This window comes from Lithobates pipiens, unplaced genomic scaffold (genome assembly GCF_037356315.1).
Source record: "Lithobates pipiens isolate NorthernLeopardFrog02 unplaced genomic scaffold, aLitPip1_a1.2 Scaffold_3, whole genome shotgun sequence".
Lineage (NCBI taxonomy): Eukaryota > Metazoa > Chordata > Amphibia > Anura > Ranidae > Lithobates > Lithobates pipiens.
Window position 1 is genome coordinate 132,915,208 of NW_027507790.1, and position 27,195 is coordinate 132,942,402.

At 45.3% G+C, this 27,195-nt stretch overlaps 1 protein-coding gene across 1 annotated transcript in view; it reads right to left on the reverse strand.

Annotated features, from left to right (window-relative positions):
• The window catches only part of MAN2A1 (mannosidase alpha class 2A member 1), a 215,037-nt gene that overhangs the window by 65,329 nt on the left and 122,513 nt on the right, over positions 1–27,195 (reverse strand). Inside the window, exons 13-14 of the mRNA XM_077462300.1 lie at positions 14,081–14,246; positions 524–754 (exon numbers count right to left, since the gene is read on the reverse strand). Coding sequence (XP_077318426.1) covers positions 524–754; positions 14,081–14,246 — 397 coding nt within the window. The remainder of the gene's footprint in view (positions 1–523; positions 755–14,080; positions 14,247–27,195) is intronic.

Below are 27,195 nucleotides of genomic sequence, written 5' to 3' on the forward strand. Positions count from 1 at the left end.
GCCATCAGCCCCAAACGCAACCCATCATGGCGGATGCACCCTTCAGGGTCTACAAGGACTTCTCTGCAGGGGGGAATCAGTGTCATGGACCCATATAGCACCCTGCAAACGGGGTCATTGGGTTTTCTGTACACTGCTCGCAGGATCCAGTGACAACCGGCAGACATCACAGACAATCCCCACTCTTGCATATGGATTCTGGGTACAGCCCATTTTCATGTGCTGGCCATAGTGACCAGTCAATAAGAACATTTGAAGAGTTGTGCTTCCAAAAAATAAACAGAAAAAACGCGTAACCATCACCTTCAGACACTAGATCAAAACTGAGGCTTAGCCGAGTTGGGAGGGGTTTATGCCAGTGTCTATGTACCTAAAGGTGGCAGCATAACCATGTCTACAAACCTTTGTGTCCCCTGTAATGATGTACGAGATAGACAGAGAAATGGATAGATTTTAGTTTTTACATATAGCAAGCCCTGATTTATACAGCAAGTTACCATTTTTTTCACTGTAAGGACATTACCTCTAGAAGTCCAGATGTCTGTGAAAATCCAAGTTGTAGATAGGAATTCTCTAAAGTTAAGTCCCGGACAATGTCATCCAACTCATTGACATAGAAGACTCCATTGGATGCGATTTTACTTCTCCCTCTAGTAAAAATTGTATAATCTGCTTTTACAGTTTCTGGACTCTCAGTTTCCACTAGTTGGTAAACAGCCAAACCAAGAGGAGGTAATTGTGCCAAAAATGAGACCTTTAGGAGAAAAAAAAAGCACATTAAAAGGGGGACAATTTCTTTAAAACAAAATGGCTATTCAATGAAGAGCTACAGTTTGAGCTACAGTAAGCAGAGCACAAGTTAATAGTGAAAATCTGTCAGATGGGAAGTTGTTTGGCAAGGAATTTCTAATATGTGTAGCAGGAAGCTGACTTCTGTTGCTTGCAATTGGAAACACATAAAAAAACCTGATTTGAAGCCAGATCAGCTAACTTAGATTTAAAAAAGTATTGTACAGTTTACCGTTAAGTATAATCCCAATTTACATGATTGCTGTTTCACATTGCTTTTAGTACATAGCACAAAGAAAAAAGGGGAAGTTTAACTGCATAATAGGGACTGTATTGACACAGCCCCAGAAGAATCCCAATGGCTTAAATTGATAAGGTCCAGAAACATTTTGACAAAATAAAGGCGATCAAAGTGCCTGGACTGGACCAGACCAGATGACATACACCACCCACAAGTCCTCAGAGTCAGGCTCTATTATTTCAAAGTCATTTTTTATTTGACCAGTTGCATTATACAAATTAAGATAGATACGACATACGTATGAAAGAAAAAATGATAAACATCCGCATTAGCTTCATAGGCAACTAAACAGATTCAAAGCATACACAATGTGGCAAGTTCCATGACATGCTAAATACCCTCTAACTGGGAGGGCACAATAATAATTATCCCCAACTTTCCAAGCCAGTGTAAAGCCCCAACGTAATAAAGCAACCCTGTGGGATAAATAACGAGAAATGCAGGGGTCAGAAGGAATCCCTCTGCAGTCAATATAACTTAATTAGGACAGAATCTATCATATGTTCAGATACATATGAACAGTTCACGTGAGTAGATCTCTGCTGTTCAGATACCTTCCATGCTTTACACTTCATGCCCACAGGCACAATCATTACTTCACTCATTCAACCCCACCAGTATAGACTAGGTTGCTAAACTACTTGCCAACGTCCAACTAATCACCTGCCCTCTGGACTCTGTTCCCTCGCAAATACCAAGTTCACCCTTTCACACTATTCTACACTCTCTAGCCCACATCTTCAATTTCTCCCTCTCTTCTGGCATCTTCCTCAACTCTCTAAAATATGGACTAGTTAGCCCAATACTTAAAAAGCCTTCACTGGACCCAACCAATCTTAACCTACGCTCCAATCCCCTTGCTCCCCTTTTTATCTATACTACTTGGACGCCTGGTCTACTACCGACTGAATAACCACCTTGCCAAAAGCCTTCCTGATGCCTTTCAGTCTGGATTTCGTCCTCAAGACTACACTTAAACGGCTCTCCTAAAATAATCTATTAACAGCCAAAACCAAAGGACACTATTCTGTACTCTTACTCTCTGACCTTTCTGCTGCCTTTGACATGGTTGACCACCCCCCCCCCCCCCCCTCCTCCAAAAACTACACTGTTGGTATCTGTGACTGTAGGCCTCTGCTGTTCTCTCCCTACTTATCCAACCGCACGTTTAGCGTTACTTACAACTCTACTTCCTCCTCTCCATTTCTCTCTTGGGGTCCCCCAAGGTTCTGTTCTTGGGCCTCTATTTTCAATCTACACCTTCACCCTGGGTTAGCCGATAGCCTCCCATAGCTTCAAATACCATCTCTACACTGACACACAAATCTGTTTCTCTACCCTTCAGCTCACTCCCTCAGTCTCCTCACATCACTAATTTACTAACAGACATATCAGTCTGGATGTCGCATCACTTCCTCAAACTATCCAAAACCGAACTTATAATTTTTCCTCCATCACGTGCCCCTACCCCTGATCTTTCTGTCAAAATCGATGACACAGCTATCAGCCCCATATCCACATGCCAAGGTCCTAGGTGTAGCACTGGACTCTGAACACTTTAACCTCTTGCGGACAAACCGTCAGTTTTACTGTGGCAGGCAGGCTCTACAAAATCACGTTATTGTATGTGATCTCATGAAGTTTGGCTAGCGGGCGCGCCCCCACGCCGTGAGCACCGTGAGTTCGACACCCTGTAATCGGGAGCACTGATCAGTGATGTGTCACACACAGCTCCCCCCCCCCCCCACAGTTAGAAGCACTCTCTAGGGCACACTTAACCCCTACAGCGCCACCTAGCGTTAATACCTTCACTGCCAGTCACATTTACACAATAATGCATTTTTAATCAAGCTGATCACTGTATAAATGTGAATGGTCCCAAAATAGCACCAAAAGTGTCCGATGTGTCCACCATAATGTCGGAGTCAGGATAAAAATCACTGATCGCCGTCATTACTAGTAAAACATTTTTTTTAATAAAAATGGCATAAATCTATCCCCTATTTTGTAGACGCTATAACTTTTGCGCAAACCAAACACTTATTGTGATTTCTTTTAACCAAAAATATGTAGAAGAATACATATTGGCCTAAACGGAGGGGGGAAAAAGTATTTTTTTTTATATATTTTTGGGGGATATTTATTATAGCAAAAAGTACAAAATGTGTTTTTCCAAAATTGTTGCTCTTTTTTGTTTAATAGCGCAAAAAATAAAAACCGCAGGTGATCAAATACCACCAAAAGAAAGCTATTTGTGGGGAAAAAAAGGACATCAATTTTGTTTGGGAGCCATGGCGCACGATTGTGCAATTGTCAGTTAAAGTGTCGCAGTGCCGAATCGCAAAAAGTGTTCTGGTCTTTGGCCAGCCAAATCCTGCGGGGCTGAAGTGGTTAAGCTTCATCTCCAATCACTGTCCAAATCTTACAAGTACTAGTATCACTGGAATGTGCACACAAAATATTGAAAGTGACAAACAATGATCCCAGCGCCCTATGCAGTAAGTCAAAACTCACCCTAACAAGCTGCTATCATACAAAAGGACAAATCACAAAAATATATAGTATACCGTATCCGTACCCTAATTACCCCGCATATATTATATTGACAGCGCTAAAACAAAAAAGGGAAAATAATCAAAAAATAAAATATAATAAATATATAGAGGATAAAATATAATAAATATATGGAGGATAATAATTCAGTGTCTAAAAAAAGTCACTAGCAAGTGTCCATAATATCTCCAAACATATATGACTCAATATTCAATTGAGCTATCACACTTTGGAAAAAAGTTCAGAAAAGAAGATCCATCTCCGAAGAAGAAAACACCAGTGTGCGAAGGGTCTGACGGCCGGTGACACCCCTTATGGTAATTCACTCACCAGAACCCAAAGGGTTAACAGGCACTTCACTACGGCTGTAGAAGTAGTCCCACTAGTGTCCCTCCGGAAAATCGTCTTATCAGAACACCATAGGTTCCTCTCTCTCGGGCTCCCTGCTCTCTCACCGATAAGAGTTCACTTAATTCTCATTCACAGCCCCAGATCCACATATAGAAAACAATAAAATATAGATTCCATAGTGCAACACAGCTTTATTCATTAAAAACACTCATGCGCTTAAAATCATACGTACACAATGTGCACAGCAAAATGTCACATTTAAAATGTCACTTGCAGTGATAACGAGGTGGTCTCACCGCAGTCCTGAGCGCGTTTGGTCGAATACTGCCTCAGCTTCCACGGCGGGTCCCGGGTAACCAAGCTGTGTTGCACTATGGAATCTATATTTTATTGTTTTCTATATGTGGATCTGGGGCTGTGAATGAGAATTAAGTGAACTCTTATCGGTGAGAGAGCAGGGAGCCCGAGAGAGAGGAACCTATGGTGTTCTGATAAGACGATTTTCCGGAGGGACACTAGTGGGACTACTTCTACAGCCGTAGTGAAGTGCCTGTTAACCCTTTGGGTTCTGGTGAGTGAATTACCATAAGGGGTGTCACCGGCCGTCAGACCCTTCGCACACTGGTGTTTTCTTCTTCGGAGATGGATCTTCTTTTCTGAACTTTTTTCCAAAGTGTGATAGCTCAATTGAATATTGAGTCATATATGTTTGGAGATATTATGGACACTTGCTAGTGACTTTTTTTAGACACTGAATTATTATCCTCCATATATTTATTATATTTTATCCTCTATATATTTATTATATTTTATTTTTTGATTATTTTCCCTTTTTTGTTTTAGCGCTGTCAATATAGTATATGCGGGGTAATTAGGGTACGGATACGGTATACTATATATTTTTGTGACTGTCCAAATCTTGCTGCCTCAACTCCTCCAAAATATGCCCCTTTCTAACCAATGACACAAGAAAGCTCTTAATTCACTCCCTGGTCATCTCTCGCCTCGACTACTGCAACTTTCTACTCATTGGCTTACCTCTACATAGGCTAGCTCCACTTCAATCCATCATAAATGCTGCTGCCAGACTCATCCACCTTACCAATCGCTCTGTGTCTGCTACTCCTCTCCGTCGATCTCTCCACTGGTTCCTGCTCACCCAACCAATTCAAAATACTAACTTTCAAAGCCATCCACAATTTTTCCACCAGCTACATTACTAGCCTAGTCTCAAAATACCAACCTAATCATTCTCTTCGTTCCTCTCAAGACCTCCTGCTCTCTAGCTCCCTTGTCACCTCCTCCTTTCCTCGCCTCCAGGACTTTTCCAGAGCCCCCAATCCTATGGAACTCCTTACCCCAACCTGTCCGATTAGCTCCTACTCAATTCGCTTTTAGACTATCTCTGAAAACCTTACTCTTCAGAGAAACCTATGCTACCCACATTTAACTGCATTTTGATTGTCTCCATTAGTTCATCCCCCACAGTTATTACCTTTTCACCTGATTCTCCCTTCTATATTGCAAGCTCTAATGAGCAAGGCCCTCTGATTCTGCCTGTATTGAATTGTATTGTCGGCCCTCATGTTGTAAAGTGCTGCGTAAACTGTTGGCACTATATAATTCCTGAATAATAATAATAGCAGCAATGAAATTACAAGGGAGGGGCTTCTGAGCTGAATGTGTACACACAGAAGGGGAGAGAGCAACAGTAAGGGTAAAGGGATGGGGAAAATTGATGGGAACAAAGAAAAGAAAACAAGTACAAAGAGAAAAAGGGGGACAAAAGACAAAGTCATCGTTTTTAATTCCTTGGTAGAAAGCCTGAGGTGCCTATATTTAAAAAGGATCAGACTTGAATAAGTACAGTTTAAAAAACAAAAACAAAAATCAATGCACACATTTTGGCAGAAAAAAATAAAATGTTCATTTATGTGGTTTTCAAAGCATTGCACACGCAATCACTGGATTGCGGGTGCACTGCCAGTTTCCTGCAATGCTGTTCCTATAGACTTTTCCTCCAGCTCCATGGAATTGACTTTCAATAACTGAGCAGGGGGTAGTGTCAATGAGCCATCAGTGAAGTGATCACTGTTCTTGTATTCCATTGAGAACTACCCCGTTTCCCCTAAAATAAGTGTCGGTGATGGCTGCAATATAAGCCCTACCCCCCAAATAAACCCCACCCTCTTTCCCCGAAAATAAGCCCTACCCTGAGAATAAGACATAGAAGGACTTTAACTAGGGCTTATTTGGGGGGTAGGGCTCATATTGCAGCCATCGTCGACAATCACGCTAGGTCTTATTTTAGGGGAAACAGGGTAGAAGTTTGTCTGTCTGCTGTGGTGGCAGAAGGGTCACATGTGGTCGGAGGGTGCAAAAGAGGCACGTACACCAAGTAACACCCTAAATATGGGTGTAACATGGTACATAAGATGGAGTTTGCCTTTTACAGTTAGGTAGAGTACAGGAGAGTTTTATATAAAAGAAAAAAAAAAAAGATATATATTACTATAATAATATATATATATAATGGTTTTTAGCCTATTTATTTTTTCTATCCGTTTACAAATGTAATTTTCTAAGCTTATAGACTTATAAGGTTTTGCTTACTTATAATAGAAAACAGATTTGTTTTACAATTATTTTTTTTGTTTTTAATTCTAGCTGACTACTACTTATAATAAAATAAAAAAATGTGTGTGTGTATACATATATACACACACATATTTTTTTATTTTATTATAAGCAGTAGTCAGCATGAATTAAAAAAAAAAAAAAAATTGTAAAACAAATCTGTTTTCTATTATAAGTAAGCAAAAACTTAGACAAAGGAGGTTCTGTGGCTATAGTACACTTGGATTTTGCATAACATTTGACACAGTTCCCCACACATGGCTAATATTTTAAAAAGTCTATAAGCTTAGAAAATTAAATTTGTAAACGGATAGAAAAATAAAAATAAAAAAATCAGGCTAAAAACAATTTCAGTGTAGAAATTAAATGATTCATACTAGTGGTGTGCTCCAAAGTTCTGTGTAGGGACTCTAACATATTTACAAACGATATACAACCCCAATTCCCAAAAAGTTGGGATGCTGTGTACAATATACCGTATATACTTGAGTATAAGCCGAGATTTTCAGCCTCTTTTTTGAGGCTGAAAGTGCCCCCTCGGCTTATACTCGAGTCACCGCTGTCTGACTGCTCGATCAGCGTATCGAGCAGACAGACGGCGGACATTAAAATTCAAAAGCCGCGCCTCCTTCTCCGCCTCCGCCTGTGATAGGCGGAACACTGAATTTCCCAGCAGTCAGTGTTCCGCCTATCACGGACATCCGTTCATTCTCATACTACGGACGAGTATGAGAGGATGTCCGTGATAGGCGGAACACAGGCTGCTGGGAAATTGAGTGTTCCGCCTATCACAGGCGGAGGCGGAGAAGGAGGCGCGGCTTTTGAATTGTAGAATGGCCGCCGAGAAGAGCGGCGATCCTGGAGCGGCGATCCATCGGCACGACACGGGACGGAGGAGGCACGGGACAGAGGAGGCACGGGACAGAGGAGGCACGGGACAGAGGAGGCACGGGACAGAGGAGGCACGGGACAGAGGAGGCACGGGACAGAGGAGGCACGGGACAGAGGAGGCACGGGACAGAGGAGGCACGGGACAGAGGAGGCACGGGACAGAGGAGGCACGGGACAGAGGAGGCACGGGACAGAGGAGGCACGGGACAGAGGAGGCACGGGACAGAGGAGGCACGGGACAGAGGAGGCACGGGACAGAGGAGGCACGGGACAGAGGAGGCACGGGACAGAGGAGGCACGGGACAGAGGAGGCACGGGACAGAGGAGGCACGGGACAGAGGAGGCACGGGACAGAGGAGGCTCGGGACGACGGCGGCTCGGGACGACGGCGGCTCGGGACGCAGGTAGGCTGGACACACACACACAAGGCTGCACGGACACGGACACGGACACGGACACACACACACACACACACACACAGGGATGGATGGATGGATGGATGGATACACACACACACACACACACACAGGGATGGATGGATGGATGAATACACACACACACACACACACAGGGATGGATGGATGGATGGATACACACACAGGGATGGATGGATGGACGGACACACACACAGGGATGGATGGACGGACACACACACAGGGATGGACGGACACACAGGGATGGACAGCCATGTCTCACCCTCGGCTTATACACGAGTCAATAAGTTTTCCAGTTTTTTGGGGGTAAATTGGGGGCCTCGGCTTATATTCGGGTCGGCCTATACTCGAGTATATACGGTACATAAAAAGAGAATGCAATGAATTTCAAACCACATAAAGCCATAATTTTATAAAGAAAATAGAAAACATATCAAATGTTTAACCACTTCCCACCCAGCCTATAGCAGAATGACAGGTGGGCAGTGGTTCAGTTATTTGGACTGGGTGTCATATGATGCCCTTCAGGATAACAGCCGCCGCGTGCCCGTGGGAGTGCGCATCTCAGCGATCGGTGGTGCGTTGTGTCAGTCTGACACACCGCTACACCGATCTTGGTAAAGAGCCTCTGGCGGAGGCTCTTTATGATATGATCAGCCGTGTCCAATCACAGCTGATCACGATGTAAACAGGAAGAGCCGTTGATCGTTTTTCTGCACTCGCGTCTGGCAGACGTGAGTAGAGGAGAGCCGAACGGCAGCTCTTTTGACGGGGGGGGGGTGTCTGCGCTAATTGTTCATCAGCGCAGCCCCCCCCCCCCACTCAGATGCCCACACTAGACCACCAGGGAAGCCCCCCGGCATGTGGATGGCCAGGTACACCCCCCATGGCCATCCACATGTAAAAAAATATGCCAGTGCCCACAAATGGGCACTGACTGGCACATTACAAAACAGGAATGCCTAGCAATGCCACACATCGGTACCTATCAGTGCCTGTTATTGCCACCTTATCAATGGCTGTCAGTGCAGCCATATCAATGTCCGTCATTGAAGAAGAACATACTTATTTACAAAAAAAGTAACTGAAAAAGAAAAAACTTGTTTTTTTCCCAAAATGTTTGGTCTTTATTTGTTGCGCAAAAAATAAAAATCGCAGAGGTGATAAAATGCCACCAAAATAAAGCTCTATTTGTGGAACAAAACAATAAAAAAAACTGTTTGGGTACAGTGTAGCATGACTGCTCAATTGTAATTCAAATTGCGACAGCGCTGAAAGCTGAAAATTGGCTTGGGCAGGAAGGTGTCCAAGTGCCTGCTATTGAAGTGGTTAATCACGTCTGCCAGGCCTATAGCAAAATGACGGCCAGGCAGTTGTTCAGTTATCCTGACTGGGCGTCATATGACATCCAGCAGGATAACTGCCTGGGGGGCACGCAGCAAAGTGATCGGTGGTGCAGTGCGTCAGTCGACCGGCAGCTCTCTCGACGGGGGGGGGGGGGAGATCTGCGTTAACTGTTGATTGCTGATTGCCCCCACACCAGGGATGCCCACCACACATGGCTGACCAGGTATGCCCTCCCATGGCCACCAGGGGTATCGGTGCCCAAAATATGCCAGTGCCCACTAATGCCCATCAGTGTTGCCTACCAGTGCCACCCCGTCAGTGCGGTCCAGTAAGTGATTAAGCTGAAAAATTTACCATTTTAAGAAAAGAAACAAACAGACTTTTACAGCGTGTTTACGGAGAAGAGGGATGCTACATTGTGGTAAACATGGCCCTGGCCCAACTTTTTTGCAATTGGGGGTTACGCTTTGCCAGCTTTTTGCGGCCTTGTCTCAACTTGAGAGGTGTTGCTGCCATCACTTACAACTTGGGGAGTCAATGGTGAAGAAGAATCTGGGTGTTCGGATAGATCATAGACTTAAAGTAGCTGTAAAGTCTGAAGGTTTTTTTTTTTTTTTTACGTTCATGCAGCCAGTGATGAGGGAGGTTATAGGATTGTGTATATGGAAATTTTCTATTTGTTTGCTTTTTCTATTGATTGAACTAGATTAACTTTTTCCTTTTTCTAACTAGTAAACTATGCATGTGCCATGATCTTCTGCAGGATCTGAGGGAGCAGCCCACCTTAATAAGGCAGTAATGTGTATCTATATAAGTCAGCAATGTACCGTATATACTCGAGTATAGGCCGACCCGAATATAAGCCGAGGCACCTACTTTTACCACAAAAAACTGGAAAAAGTTATTGACTCGAGTATAAGCCTAGGGTGGGAAATGCAGCAGCTACCGGTAAATTTCAAAAATAAAAATAGATACCAATAATGTTTTTGAATATTTATTTCAAAGAAAAACAGTAAACTATCTCTGTAAAAAAATATAAAAGTGTAAAGAGGGTCAATAAAACAATATGGTATCAACAATAACTTTATATCATGGGGCCCCGTACAGCCTACCTGACGGGGCCCCCTTCAGCTCCACCCTGGCCCCACCCATTTCCCCTCCCCAGACCCCGGCGCCGTCTATGGATAATATAAATTTACCGAAGTGTGCTGCCATTCCACAGGTGGGCATCGTTTTAAAGCATGGTACGGTAGGTACCGTATCTATTCACCACTCGGTGCAACATCTTTTATATTTAACAAAAAAAAAAAAGGGTACCGGTATTCTTTTGTGTTTACATGTGCTAGAACTCATTAAGGCTGGGTTCACACTGCTGTGGCTACGAGAACCGGATGTCATTCGCACCGCACTGCAGTGCAAAATCACATCCGATCTCTGTGCGATGCGAGTTCAGCCATACAGATAGTATGGCTGAATTCGCATCGCACCCGCCCCAAACTCGCACAGGACCCTTTTTTTGGTCCGCAGCAGAATCGGATCGCATGGGTGTTCACACCATGCGATCCGATTCCTGTGCGAGTGTGCAGATCGCACTGCGATATGCGAACTGATCTGGGGGTGTCATTAACATTTCACTGACACTCCCAGCAGTTCGCATAGGGCAGTGTGAAGTGCCGCTGGGAGGTATGCGATGCGGGAACCCGCCGTGGATTTGCGGCATTCCCGCATCGCTCCGGTGTGAACCCAGCCTTTTGAAACATAATTTTACGGTAATACCGGTAATTGCACTTTAGGCTGGGTTCACACTGCAGCGATGCGGGAACGCCGTCAATCCGCAGCAGGTTCCCGCATCGCATACCTCCCAGCGGCACTTCACACTGCCCTATGCGAACTGCTGGGAGTGTCAGTGAAATGTTAATGACACCCCCAGATCAGTTCGCATATCGCAGTGCGATCTGCAAACTCGGACAGGAATCGGATCGCATGGTGTGAACACCCATGCGATCCGATTCTGCTGCGGACCAAAAAAAGGGTCCTGTGCGAGTTTGGGTCGGATGCGATGCCAATTCAGCCATACTATCTGTATGGCTGAACTTGCATCGCACAGAGATCGCATGTGATTTGCACTGCAGTGCAGTGCGAATCACATCCGGTTCTCGTAACCTCTGCAGTGTGAACCCAGCCTTAAAGTACAATATTGCTTAAGATAAAAAAAATTACAGGATTCTAATCAATATACGGTAGATAGAATAAGGTCTACAAAAGCAGGTCAGTTTCATTTTTTTTTTTTGCCGCTCACCTCAACTTAAAAATGACTGGATCGCCCGGCCCCTGCTCTCTCTGCTTCTTGTTATAGTGTGTAGAGATAGAGAGAGAGAGAGAGAGGATTGGATCGGATATCACTCCGCAGCACACAGTGAGTAACCTAATGCTGAGCGGTGTGCGGCGCTGGTGCAGAGGATGTATTCATCCGCGCCCGAAATAGCAGAAAGAGTCCCCCCACTGCGGTGACCAGCCTAATGCTGAGGAGTGCGGAGCGGGTGCAGAGGATGTATTCCTCCGCACCCGAAATAGAAGAAAGAGTCCCCCCGCGCCACTGCAGCCATACAGCACATCGAGGAACAAAAAAAAAAAACTGGACAGGGAGGGAGAGCAGAGCAGAGGGGATGGTGTTGAGCGGTACACTTACAGGCCATTCACCAGCGTCAGCCAGCGGCATGGCCCCGCCCCTTTTTCTCCTCCATCTCCGGCAAAAATTTCAGTGACTCGAGTATAAGCCGAGGCGGCTTTTTTCAGCCCAAAAAGTGGACTGAAAAACTCGGCTTATACTCGAGTATATACGGTATATCTACAGTTGTGCCCAGAAGTTTACATACCCTGGTAGAAGTTATGTTTTCTTGGCCATTTTTCAGAGAATATGAATAACACAAAGTTTTCTTTCACTCATGGTTAGTGTTTGACTGAAGCCATTTATTATCAATCAACTGCGTTTTCTCTTTAAATCATAATGGCAAAAAACTACCCAAATGACCCTGATCAAAAGTTTACATACCCTAGTTCTTAATACTGTGTAGTGCACCCTTTAACATCAATGACAGCTTGAAGTCTTGTGGCATTTGTGGATAAGGCTCTTCATCTTCTCAGATGGTAAAGCTGCCCATTCCCCTTGGCATAAAGCCTCCAGTCCCTGTAAATTCTTGGGCTGTCGAGCATGAACTGCATGTTTGAGATCTCACCAGAGTGGCTCAATGATACTGAGGTCAGGAGACCGAGATGGCCACTCCAGAATCTTCACTTTATTCTGCTGTAGCCAAATGACAGGTCAATTTGGCCTTGTGTTTTGAAACATTGTCATGTTGGAATGTTCAAGTACATCCCATGCACAGCTTCCTGGCTGATGTATGCAAATGTTCCTTTCAGCATTTTTTTGATAAGATACTGCATTAATCTCGCCAACAATTTTGACCGAATTTCCTGTGCCTTTGTAGCTCACACATCCCCAAAACATCAGCGATCCACCTCTGTACCTTTCATCATAGGCCTTGTTGACTCCTTTGCAAATGTAGCATTTATGGTTGTGGCCAAAAAGCTTAATTTTGGTTTCATCACTCCAAATGACTTTGTCGCAGAAGGTTTAAGGCGTGTCTGTGTCGTTTGGCATATTGTAAGCAGGATACTTTTTGGCATTTCCGTAGTAATGCCTTTCTTCTGGCGACTCAACCATGCAGACCATCTTTCTTCAAGTGCCTCCTTATTGTGCATCTTGAAACAGCCACACCACATGTTTTCAGAGAGTCTTGTATTTCACAGAAATTTGTGTTTTTTTTCTTTGCATCCCGAACAATTTTCCTGACAGTTGTGGCTGAAATTTTAGTTTCTCTACCTGACCGTGATTTGGTTTCAACAGAACTCCTTATTTTCCATTCCTTGATTAAAGTTTGAACACTGCTGATTGGCATGCTCAATTCCTTGGATATCTTTTTTTATATCCCTTTCCCGTTTTATACAGTCCAACAACCTTTTCCCGCAGATCCTTTGACAATTCTTTTGCTTTCCCCATGTCTCAGAATCCAGAAACGTCAGTACAACACTGGATGAAAGGATGCAAGGGTTTGTCAGGAGTACAGCAACTCACTGACCTTTTATACACACACACACACTAATTACAAGCAAACAGATCACAGGATGGTTACCTTTAATAGTCATTCAAACCCCTTTGTGTTAACTTGTGTGAATGTTATTAGGCCAAAATCACCAGGGTATGTAAACTTTTGATCAGGGTCATTTGAGTAGTTTTTGTTGCCATTATGGTTTAAAAAGAGTAAACATAGTTGATTAATAAATGGCTTCAGCCAAACACCAACCACGAGTGAAATAAATGTTTTTGTGTTATTCATATTCTCTCAAAAATGGCCAAGAAATCAAATGATGCCAGGATATGTAAACTTATGAGCACAACTGTATATAAAATATATCATGTACTCTTAACTGCTTCATGCTCCTTTGCTCAAGAACAATGTACTGGCGGTATGGCGGAGATTTACTAAAAGGAGTACACACAGAATCTGGTGCAGCTGTGTATAAGAACCAACGTCAGCTTGGTCAATTGAGCTTTGACAATAAAATCTAGAAAATTACTTACCATGCACAGTTGCACTAGATTCTGTGTGCATCAGTTTTAGTAAAGATCCCCCACTGCGTATTGGCCTACTAAACAAGATTTGTCAACTTATTGAATTTGACTGCAATCGTGAACAAAAAAAAAAAAAAACCATACCTGATAAGTGTCCTGAGAAACCACAGTGGCTTCATCCCATACTGCACTGATCTGGGCTTTCACAGATTTCCCTGCTGCATCCATCACCTTAACTTTTGGAGAACTAACGTACACAGAAACCACAGACAAACGCTCTTGTTCGAGAGGATTAAAGACTGCAATGGGTCTGTAAGAAATAATAAATTGTAACTTTTTTTTTCCCAAAGTTTAAGTGTTCTACTTTAAAGATGGTACAACAAAGTTGCGACATGTACATAACAATGGAAGCACCAACCAGAATGGGTTAGTAGTATCAGTGCACAGCAAGTTATCTATACGACCTGATTGTGCAATCTCATTTAGATCTTCCATCAACTATGTAATGCAAGGGCCTGTCTGAGTGAATATAGATTGATGGGTGGGATTAGGTGTGCCCTCCTAACATATATATTTGGTAAACCTAAGGGAGATTGTACAGATTGTGTAGTGTATGGCCACCATTAGCAAAAAAAACTGGAGTTAGTACTCACCGGTAACTCCCTTGAGAGATGGAGTCCCTCCAATCGTCACAGGAAACACATTGCCAATCAGTTCAAAAGGCGGACCTTCAGGGCCCTGGTCAGTCATTTACCAAGAACCGAAGGATGGAACTGTAAAAAAAAAAAAAAAAACAACAACATAACCACAACAAACAATATCGTTATTGTATTAAACTTATGAGAAAAATAAAGGGTGGGATCGTGCTGTCCTGGAAGACCACTGGAAAAGGAGTTACCGGTGAGTACTAACTCCAGTTTTCCCCAGTTGTCTTCCAGGACAGCCCTTGAGAGGATCCCCAAGTACTCACCAGATTAGGGTGGGACCACGGCCTGGAGGACTTTCCTCCCAAAAGCCTGATCCTGATTGGACATTAGATCCAGTCGATAATGTTTTGTAAAGGTGGAAAAGCTTGACCACGTGGCTGCCTTACAAATTTGCTCCGGGGTAGCACCAGCCCTTTCTGCCCAGGAAGCCACCAATGCCCTTGTGGAATGGGCCCTAACACCCCCAGGAGAGCCTTTGTTCATTGCTCTATAACCTTCTGCTATAGCTAACCTGATCCACCTAGCTATGGTGGCTTTTGAGGCCTTCTGTCCTTTGCGTTGACCTGAAAAGAGGACGAAGAGGGAATCTGAGATTCTAAACGGACTTGTTACTTGTATTCTAAAATACAACGTTTAACATCCAACAAATGAAAGGTTTCCTCCTTATTTGATGCATTCTGACAGAAAGAAAGAAGGACGATGTCCTGCAACCTGTGAAATTTAGATGCCACTATTGGCAAGAACCCAGGGTCTGTCTTTAGAATCACTCTATCTTCCAAGATCTGTAGGAACGGTTCTCTTATAGAAAAAGCTTGCATCTCACTAACCCTATGGGCTGAAGTGATTGCTACCAACAGGACTGTCTTGAATGTGAAATCTTAGGCCGCGTACACACGGGCGGACTGTTCGCCCAACTTTGTTCGTCAAACAGTTTGACAAACAGTCCGCTCAAAATTAGCATGAGCGGACTTGACCACACACGACGAACGAACAGTCCGCTGAAAACTTGCGCGATGACGTGAACGGCACGTACGACGGGACGAGAAATTCGGCGTCCGATACACTGCAATGCAACCTTCGCCGTGTAAATTCTTTCTGAGCATGCGCGAGACTTAGTTTGCCGAACAAGCCTACACACGAGCGGACTGTTCGCTCAAACCAAGTTTCAGCGGACAGTCTTACGGAAATTCCGAAAAACTTTGTTCGTCAGACTGTCCGCTGAAACTGTCCGCTGAAGCCCACACACGAGCGGACTGTCCGCTGAAACACTGTTCAGCGGACAAAGTTGGACGAACAGTCCGCCCGTGTGTACGCGGCCTTAGAGAGGACTCTGATATAGGTTCGAAAGGAGATCCTAAGAAAGCTTTCAGAACGACAGCTAAATCCCAGGAAGGAGTTTGGTTGACTCTGACTGGTTTACGTCTAGAGATTGCTTTACAAAACCTAGAAATGAAAGGATCTTCTTGCAAACGTCTTTCTAAGTACACACTTAAGGCAGCTATCTGAACCTTGATAGTACTAGTGGTTAACCCCTTGTCTACCCCCTCTTGTAAGAACTGAAGGATATCGGCTGTGTGCATGCCCTTCCTCCCACAGTTGTCCAACCAACTATTGAATTTTCTCCAGACTTTCCTATATATAGCCCTGGTAGTTGGTTTTCTACTCTAACAGGGTCTGAATCACCCTATCCGTCAGACCCTTACTTCTCAAGATTTCCTCCTCAGTAACCACGCCGAGAGGCTCAACAAGGTTACCTGAGGGTGAAAAAGAGGTCCCTGCGACAGGAGATCTCGTCTGCAGGGAAGTCTCAGTGGAGGCTGGTCCGACAGCTGCAGCAGTGTTGTAAACCATGGCCTTTTGGGCCAATATGGTGCCACAAGGATTAAGCAAGTCTCCTCCACAAGGAACTTTGCTAGAACCCTTGGGATAAGGTGGAGTGGCGGAAATGCATATGCCAGGCTGAAAGACCATGGAGTTTGTAAAGCATCTACTGCCAAAGGGCGATCCTCTGGGCATAGAGAGCAAAAATGTTGGATTTTTGCATTCAACCTGTTTGCAAAAAGATCCACTACTGGCCTTCCCCAGTGAGTTACTATTAGATTGAAAACTTCTGGATGTAGCGACCATTCTTGATTCAAAACTTGTTGTCGACTCAAGAAGTCCGCAGTGCAGTTCATCTCCCCCTTCAAATGAATCGCAGAAATGGATTTTAGATTGGACTCTGCCCACTGAAAAATGTGCCCGGCCACTGACATTAAACGAGGACTTCTGGTACCTCGTTTGTTTAGATAGTCTACAGCCCTCATAGTCTGAGCGGACCTGTAGATGACCCTGTAGCAAGATCTGGAAAGCCAATATAGCCCTGAGGATTGCCGCTAACTCCTTCCAATTGGAGGAGAGAAGCCTCTCCTCCCGAGTCCACCGGCCCTGGGCCCAGTCTGAGTTGAGATGAGCTCCCCAACTGCTCGCATCTGTGGTCAGAGTAGAGGTGATGGGCAATACCCAGAGAACCCCCTTGTTTAGGTTCCCTGCGTCCTTCCACCAGAGGGACTGCTTTACTTTTCTGGCAATTGATACCTCTTCCTCCAATTCCTTGCCCTTCAAGTGATCTAGCAAGAAACCCTGGAGGTCTCTTTGATGGAACCTGGCCCATTGCACAGCTGGAATGGCTGCCATCATGAGGCCTAGCACTGACATGATCTCTTACTGTGCACTTGGAAGAGGTTTGGAGAAAAGAGATTCTGCGCCATAGGTTCAAAATCTTTTCCTCCGGTAGTACCATCGTCTGCTCCACTGAGCTGACTTTGTAGCCTAGGAATAGGATCTCCTGAGTAGGAACAGTCTTGGATTTTTCCCGATTGATAATCCATCCCAGCTGTCCCAGACTGAGCTGTGTTAACTAAGTCCCGAGAGAGCTTTTTCTCTGAGTGGGCAGTCAGCAGTAAGTCGTCTAGATATGGAAAGATCGAGACCGACTGAAGCCTTAATGGAACTAGTGCTTCCCCGAGAACTTTGGTAAAGATTCTCGGGGAGGCTGACAGTCCGAATGGAAGAGCTCTGCACTGAAAATGATAAATCTTTGCATCTATCTGAATAGCCATGCGAAGAAATTTCTGGCATTCCTTCCTTATAGGTATATGCAGATAGGCGTCCCTTAAATCCAGGGTAGCCATAAATACCCCCTTCTGGAGGAGATTCTTTATTGAATAGATCGACTAAATCTTGTAGAGATTCCGAGGGCGGAGGTCCATAATCAGTCTGAACTTCCGGATGGCTTTTTTACCACAAATATATGAGTAAAAACCGTCCCCCTGCTCCTGAATGGGGACTGGTGTCAATACCTCTTGATCCACCATTTCCCCCAACAAAGGTAAAGCCCTGGCCTTCTCTGAATGGCTCGGGAGCTTTGTTACAAGAAATTGTGAGGGAGGGCAGCTGTGAAACTCTAGCGCATACCCTCTCTTACCCTTGTTTGAGGTTATCTTCTCCCATTGTGGAAGAAAGCTCGATAACCTTCCCCCCACAGGGAGCCTGATGTCACTGGGGCTTAGGGGCCTGACTGGGGCGGCTAAAAAGAAAGCCCCCTTTTCCCTTCCCTTTTTGACCTGTCCATTGCCTTTTTAGGCTTGAACTCCTCCCCTTTGGCGGGTTCCTTAAGGGACGAAAAATTTTTCTTGGAAAATCTTTCTTTTTGATGGGAAAAGTCTTCTTCCTGTCTGCCGTCCTTTCTAAGGTGGTATCTAATTTAGGGCCAAAGACCAAATCCCCTGTAAAAGGGACATGACACGGCGTCCAAATCTCGCTTGTGTAACCACCCCATGTCTTCATCCATACCGCTCTTCTAGCTGCCACTGAATTGTGCGGCCGTTTTAGCCGTAAATTTCACTGAATCAGTGGAGGCATCAGAGATAAAACTTGTGGCCTTAAAGAGGATAGGAAAGGTCTTTAATAGCTCAGCCCTAGGAGTGCCTGCTTTTAGATGCTCTTGCAGCTGTGATAGCCAGAACTCCAAATTTCTAGCCCCACAAGATGTGGCTAGAGCCGGTTTTAACCCGGCCATGGAGGCATCCCAGGCCCTCTTTAGGACCACATGTGTCCATCTATCCATTGGATCCATTCTATCCATGTCTTCGAAGGCTAAGTCAGATTGCTTTGAGACCTTGGAAAGAGGTGCGTCTAGTTTTGGATTCTTATTCCAGACCACCTCTGGGCTCTCGTCAAAAGCGAATCTTCTTTTTAAGGAATTGGGAAAGAAGACTTTTTTTGTCTGGTTAAGACCAATCCTTAAGGACCAGATCAGAAAGTACTTTATGTATGGGAAAAACGTTTGCCTTCCTTTTCCCCAGAGCCTCATACATTAAATCATGCCTGGATAATTGAGTCTTTTTCATCAATTTCCAGCGTATCATAAATGGCGCTCAATAGCTCCTCTACCTCCTCAAGAGAAAGCTTATACTTTGCGCCTTTGTTAGCTACAGCCTGATCCTCATCCTGATCCGAATCAACGTCAGAGGATTCAGGACTAACACGGGGCTATGCTCCCTGACTATACGGGGCTCCCTGGAACTAGGTGTCGTAAGGCATGGTGAGGAGGTGATTGTGGTTGCCTTAGTGGTGGAAACAGCTGTACCTACGTCCGTAATTAAACCACGAAGGGATTTAAAAGTTGAAGCCATTTCCTCTTTAAAGGAGCCAAGAAACGTAGCCAAGGGGGAATCTGCCTCTGTTTTGAGAATGCCTGCAATACACTGTTTTCATAAGGCTTTAACAGAACCCGAAGATAACCTATTTCCACAGTTTGGACATTTTTTTGCGGCCAGATTTATCTTCCCTTGGGGCTTCCTTAGTCTGAAACAAGAAAGAGGGCATCCTTAGTAATTAGACTTAATACCTAGGGAACACCTGTGCTGTACCACCACTGCACACAATCACTCGACCTGTTAAGTGAACACCACCCTGGTGTACTACAAGTCCCAGCCTTAGCACTACCACCAACCACCAGTGTAATGACGTGCCCAGCAGCCTACCTGGTTTTGACTGGTGCCTGCTTCCACCGGAGCATCCTGGGGATTAGCCTCCATGGTCCCCCTTGAGATCCGGATCCCGCCGCTAGTCCGGTGCAGCTGGACGCTGGTGGGATTGTACAGGCACAGCGTGGGCTTTCCTCTTCTTCCCTGTGCCTTCAGAGACCCAGAACCGGAAGTCTCTGCACACAGGGATGACGCAGTTCTGCCGGAAATGACGCAACGGCGTCACGACCCCCACCGCTATCAGCGCAGAGAGCAGAGGAGGACACAGCTGCCGCACTGCTAGCATTGTAGGGTCTGCTCCTACAATGCTGGACGGTACCCGAGCCCTAAAAAAAGCAAAAATGGACTATCAGAGAACCTGCCGGACAGGACTCAGTCCCCCAGCGCAGGTTCACCCTCTTCAGGCAGCCCCTGAGAGATGTAGTTCTCCTGGTTCCTGGCAACATGTTCCTCCGACGGAGGAAACACAAATGACTGACCAGGGACCTGAAGGTCCGCCTTTTGAACTGATTGGCAATGTGTTTCCTGTGACGATGGGAGGGACCCCATCTCTCAAGGGCTGTCCTGGAAGACAACTGGGGAAGAGATCTTTAACCACTTGCTGACCAGCCGCCGCAGTTGTACTGTGACAGAATGGATGGCTCGGCTGGGCAAAACAATGTTATGCCCACGGAGCTGACGCGAGTGCCCGGCTGTCGCGATCACCACCGGGCTCCCGCTCGGGCACACAGAGAACCTGCATCTGTGTGTGTAAATACACAGTTTCCAGTTTTCTGAGGAGAGAAGTGACAGATCGTCTGTTTATACAGAGTATGAACAGAGAAAAAAAAAAAAAAAAAAAAAAAAAAAAAAAATCGCAGATCGCCACCATTATTAGTTAAAAAGAAAAAAAAGTTAAAATGCCATAAAACTATCCCCTATTTTGTAGACGCTATAACTTTTGCGCAAACCAATCTATATACGCCTATTGTGATCTTAACAAAAATATGTAGAAAAATACATATTGGTCTAAACTGAGGTAAAAATAGTTTAATTTATTTTTTGGGGGATATTTATTATAAAAAAAAAAAAAAAGTAAAAAAATATTGTGTTCTCAAAATTGTGGCTCTTTCTTTGTTTATAGCTCAAAAAAAAAAGCCGCAGAGGTGATCAAATACCACCAAAAAAAGCTCTATTTGTGGGGAAAAAAAGGACATAAATTTTGTTCCAGTGCAACCTCACACGACCACGCAATTGTCAGTTAAAGTGACGCAGTGCCGAATCGCAAAAAGTGCTTGGTCTGGAAGGGGGTAAAATCTCCCCAGGCTGAAGCGGTTAACAATGCAGTCAATTTATAAAACATACCTTACATGGACCAATACTGCAAATGTATTATGGGATACTATGTACACTTAGTACCCAATTAAACGAGGATGAATGTTTTTTTGTTAAATCAGGCTAACAAAGCAAACAGAAAATTGGCATGCATTAAAAAGGGGATTCCAGGGATAAAGTGATAATTCTCTCACTTTACAAGACTCTGGTCCAGCCACACCTGGATTATTTTGTCCAGTTCTGGGCACCAGTTCTCAGGAAAGATGTACTGGAAATGGAGCAAGTACAAAGAAGGGCAACTAAGCTAATAAAGGGTCTGGAGGATATAGGTTCTGAAGAAAGGTTGCCAGCACTGAAATTATTCTCTGCAGAAGAGATGCTTGAGAGGGGATACGATTTAAATGTAATGGTCACTCACTAATATTAGAAGAAAAAAGTTTTAAACTTAAACCACGTAGAGGGTCTTTCCCAAAATGTATGGCGGAAGGTGCTCTGGTCTGATGAAACTAAAATTGAACTTTTTGCCATCAAAGAAAACGCTATATATCTGGCGCACATCCAACACATTACATCACCCAAAGAACACCATCATGCTGTGGGGATGATTTTCAGAAGTCCGGACTGGGAAACTGGTCAGTGTTGAGGGAAAGATGGATGGTGCTATATACAAGCATATTCTTGAGCAAAACCTGTACCACTGTGTGTGATTTGATTCTAGGATGGAGGCTCACCTTGCAGCAGGACAATGAGCCCAAACACACTGCTAAAGCAACACTTGAATGGTTTAAGGGGAAACAAGTAAATGTGTTGCAATGACCTAGTCAAAGCGCAAACCTCAATCCAATAGAAAATCTGTGGTCAGACAAAGTTTGCTGTTCGAAACGCAAACCATCCAACTTGAAGGAGCTGGATCAGTTTTGCAAGGAGGAAAGGGCAAAAATCCCAGTGGCAAGCTCAGAGATTTATCCAAAGCGACTTGGAGCTGTGATAGCCGCAAAAGGTGGCTCTACAAAGTATTGACTTTAGGGGGGTGAATAGTTATACACATTGACTTTTTCTGTTTGTCCTATTTGCTGTTTGCTTCACAATGAAAAAAATAAAAATCTTCAAAGTTGTGGGCATGTTCTGTAAATTAAATGATACAAATCCTCAAACAATACATGTCAATTCCAGGTAGGGAGGCAACAAAACATGAAAAATGCCAAGGGGGTGAATACTTTTGCACTATAATGCATCCTATCATCAGATATAGCCAATTGCAAGGGAGAGGCAGCTATAGTGGGACAATTTGGAGCAAACCTCCAGTACAAAGCTATAACAGGCAATGCAGGTAGTGTGGGTCTTGTGTGAAAACTCATGATGAATACTTAAGAGCCCTTTCACACTGACCATGCGGGGGCGTCAGTGGTAAAGTGTCGCTAGTTTTAGCGGCGCATGACCATCGCTTTAGAGGCGCTTTTCGGCCGCTTGCAGGGCACTTCTATCCCCTGCTTCTATCCCCTGCTAGCGACCAAAAATTAGAGTTACGCTTACCGGTAATGTCTTTTCCAGTAGTCTTTCAGGACAGCCACTATGAGAGATAGACTCCTCCTCTTCCTCTGGAAACACTGCGCCAGCCCATAAATTCTTACTTCCCCTGCCGGACCTCAGTTTATATCGAGATTACCTTCGGCCAGCTGGGGAGACACAAGAACACATTAATAACATATTTATCAAATACCATTATCTTGCTGCGCTCTGGTCTTTTGTAAGACTCCCCCCAAATTTCGGGTGGGAACTAGGGCTGTCCTGAAAGACTACTGGAAGAGACGTTACCGGTAAGCGTAACTCTAATTTTCCCTAATCGTCTTTCAGGACAGCCACTATGAGAGGATAAACGAGCACTTACCAGTTAGGGTGGGACTACAGCTTGCAAAACCTTTCGCCCAAAGGTCTGCTCACCTGCCGACACCAGATCCACTCTGTAGTGTTTTTTACGAAAGTGGAATAGCTGGACCATGTTGCTGCTCTGCAAATCTGCTCTGGCGTTGCTCCCGCTCTTTCTGCCTGGGAGGCTGCCATAGCTCTAGTGGAGTGTGCTTTAATACCCACTGAGATTTCTTTCCCTGCAACTGAATAAGCCTGCTCGATGGCTACTCTGAGCCATCTAGCAATAGTGCGTCGGGACGCTTTACAACCTTTTCTGGCCCCGGAAAACAAAACAAATAAGAAATCTGACCTTCTGAATGTCTTGTTCAGTTCCAGATAGTGTAGGATACATCTCCTAACATCCAAATAATGACATTTTAGTTCCTTCTCACCGGAGGGATTGGGACAAAAAGAGGGCAAAACAATTTCCTGGCTTCTATGAAAGCTGGATGTCACTTTCGGCAAAAAGGCCGGATTGGTCTTTAAAACTATCCGGTCCGGAAAAATAACGCAAAAGGGAGCCCTGACTGATAAGGCCTCCATCTCACTGACCCTCCTGGCAGTTGTTACTGCTACCAGAATAACTGTCTTCAGAGTAAGCTCTCTCAGAAAACACTCCTTTAAAGGCTCAAAGGGGGGTCCAGTTAAGCTCTGTAAAACTAAAGATAAATCCCATCTGGGAAAGGACAGACCCTGGACCGGTCTCTGTCTGGACAGGGCCCTAAAGAACCTGACTACCCATGGGTTGGCAGCCAAATGATCTTCCAAATAAACACTGAGGGCTGATACTTGACCCCTGAGGGTACTAATGGATAAGCCTTTATCTGCCCCACATTGTAAAAATTCCAAAACTGCGGAGGAGCTCCGTACTGGGAAAGAGCTCTCTGCGCACCACTTGTTGAAACGTAACCAGACCTTTTCATAGATCTGGCGAGTTTCCTTCTTCCTACTGTCCAGGAGGATAGAAACTAGTCTCTCTGAAAATCCTTTAGATTTAAATAAACCTTCCTCAGTAGCCAGGTCGCTAACTTCCACTGGCGTACTCGTGGGCAGAGGACTGGCCCCTGAGAGAGGAGATCGTCCCGAGGGGGCAAGAGTAGGGGAGGTTCTACCGCCAACTGCTTTAGCATTGAGAACCATGCTCTTTTGGGCCAATGTGGAGCCACCAGAATCAGAGATGTGCTTTCCATTTGAAACTTTCTCAGAACTGCTGGCAACAACGCTGGAGGTGGGAAGGCATAGCAAGTTCTGAAGTGCCAATTCTGGTTCAAGGCGTCCACGCCTAAGGCTCCCTTCTCCCCTTTTTAGGGAGAAAAAACAGGGGGTTTTTGCATTGTTTTTGGACGCGAACAGGTCCACCTCTGGAGACCCCCATCTCTTTATTATGAGATTGAAGACCTCCTGGTTGAGAACCCAATCGCCCTCCCTCAGCCTCTTTCGGCTGAGAAAGTCTGCTACCACGTTTTTCTCTCCCCTCAGGAAAACGGACGTGTGTAGGTTTCGGCCCAGGACAGGATCTCTGTCGCTAAAGACAACAGGGCTCCGCTTCTCGTGCCACCCTGCTTGTTTAAATAGGCCACTACGGAAGAGTTGTCCGACCGCACCTGAATGTGGTGATCCCGGAGCTCTTTTTTGAAGAATCTGAGGGCTAGTCCCACTGCCCTTAATTCTTTCCAGTTGGACGATCGAGTCGCCTCGCCGTCCTCCCAAGTGCCCTGGGCTAGAAGGCAACCCAAATGTGCCCCCCAACCTTTTCCACTTGCATCTGTGGTCACTACCCGAGAAACCGGGATGAGCCACAGACGCCCCTGCGACAGATTCGTCATTTTCCTCCACCACCAGAGGGATCTCTTTACCTGGTGTGGAATATGTACTAGGGTGTCTAGAGCCTCCTGACTGTGGTCCCACACCCCTAGGATGAAGGTCTGTAGGGGACGAAAATGTAGCCCTGCCCACTGCACTGCTGGGAGGGTAGATGTAAGGAGACCCAATACTGACATCAGAACCCTTATGGAAACCAGCTGGTTGCTCTGAAGAGAGGTCACTGCTCTGTCCAGCTTTTGTACCTTTTCTCTTGGTAGAAAAACTCAACAGTGTTGAGTCCAACAGGAAACCTAGATAGGAGATCTGTTGTGAGGGGATCAGGCTGGACTTTTCCAAGTTCAGAAGCCACCCCAGGTCTGTAAGGACCCCTTTGGTTAGATCGAGATCCTTGACCAACTGTGTTGGGGATGCTGCAAATAAAAGCAGGTCGTCCAGGTAGGCTATTATACATATCCCCTGGAGCCGAAGAAAGGCCATGGCTTCTGCCAGGACCTTGGTAAAAATGCAGGGTGCAGAGGATAGCCCGAATGGCAGGGCCTGAAACTGAAAATGTACTGTTTCTCCCCCTAAATCTATGGCAAGGCGTAGAAACTTCTGCGAGGCCTCCGCTATAGGGATGTGTAAATACGCGTCCCTTAGGTCCAGAGATACCATGAAACAGTTGCGGGGCAGAAGAGCCCTTACTGAAAAGATCGACTCCATGCGGAATCTTTTGTATGTCACTGAAGCATTCAGGGGCTTTAAGTTCAGAATCAATCTGAGGGTTTTTTCACTACGAAGATGTGAGAATAAAACCCCCTTCCCTCTTCTGCTTTTGGGACCCTGAGAATAACATCCTGATTCTCCAATTCCCTCAGAGCTTCTAGTAAGGCCTCGGCCTTTACCATGCACCTGGGTAGATGCGTGACAAGGAGCCTTTGAGGGGGTGGTCTTAAGAATTCCAAGAGGTACCCCCTTCTTATTACCCCTAAAATAAATTGATTGGGGGATATTGTCTCCCACTGTGGTAGAAAGGCCCCCAGTCTTCCTCCCACTGTAGCTGGAATGTCACTGGGTTTTACGGGGCTGGACAGGAGGGCGAAAAATTGCCCCTCCTCTGCCCCTGCCTTTTTGGGGCCAGGTTTTCTTTTTTCCCCTCTCAGTGCTCTAAATTGCGAGCCACAACTGTAACTGCCATTTCAGGCTTTAGATTGCCGATAGCCGAGTCACACGTTTTTTTAAGCAGAGAGTCAATCCTTTTGTCCATGACATCTGCCAAGGCCCCCATGTCTTCAAACGCCAAATCTGTGTGTCTGGAGACCTGGGAGAAAGCGGCATCCAATTTGGGATTTTTATTCCAAAAGCATGCCGGGTCCTCTGAAAATGGGAACCTTCTTTTGAGGGATCTAGATAAAAAGGGTTTTCTCTCCGGATCCTGCCACTCCTTTTTAACTGTTTCCATTAAAACTTTGTGCACTGGAAACACCCTTCTTTTTGGTTCCCCCAAACCTGAATACATTTGGTCATGCAGGGTTAGGGGCTTTTTATCAGTCTGGATACCGAGGGTTGCATAAATTGCCTTTAAGAGGTCCTCTACCTCATCAAGGGATAATTTATATCTGGAGGCTTTCCTGGACCCCTCGTCCTGGTCCTCCCCCTCTGGACCCTCCTGGGAATCGGAAGAGGAACTGTCTGGAAGTTCCCTACCTGTCCCTGAAGGGCCTGCAACCTCTGTCCCCCCTGTACTAGCAGGTTGGACCGGAGCAGAACTCTGTGCTAGAGGTGGGGTTGTATCCTGGGGAGATGGACCCGTGGGAAGCTGAAATCTTTCAAAAAGGGACCTAAAAGAAGAGAAGGTGGACGAGAGCTCTTTGACTGAAGCTGCTAGTCCTGACTCCTGTTCAGATTCCCTTTCCCTAACGAGGGAGTCAATACAGCCTTTGCACAACACTTTGGTCCAAGATTCCCCTAAAATGTCCCTACAGGAGGCACACTTCTTTTTAGAGCTATGCGTAGACCTAGTTTTTTCCGTAGCTTTCTAAAAAATAAAAAGGAAAAAAGAAAAAACAGAAAAAGACAAAGTCAATCCAAAGCTCGGAATACAACCCTGGGAGTGCACTAGACCATTTTTTAAAAGAAGGAATCTGAGCCTCCCCTCCCCCCTGGCCACCCAGGGGGTCTGCCCCCCCCATGATAGAACCATACATTGGGGTGGGGGGATCCTAGATAGAGAGTACCCCTCCCCAGGGTGCTCTTACCTTAGGAATGCTGGAGATAGGGTCTGTTGTTTGAGCCTCAGCTTCCGACATGACTGCAGGTGGCTGCTTACTACAGAGTTCCACGCTGCCTGTGCGCGTTCCGAACTCATCTCCAGCTTTTGCCCGGCCCTCCTATCAGCTCCACGACCCGGAACCAGAAGTCGATCGTATTCGAGGTCAAGCCTTCGTTTCCGCCGGATACGACGTCGCCCGTCGTTCGGCCCGCTCGGTTCAAAGAA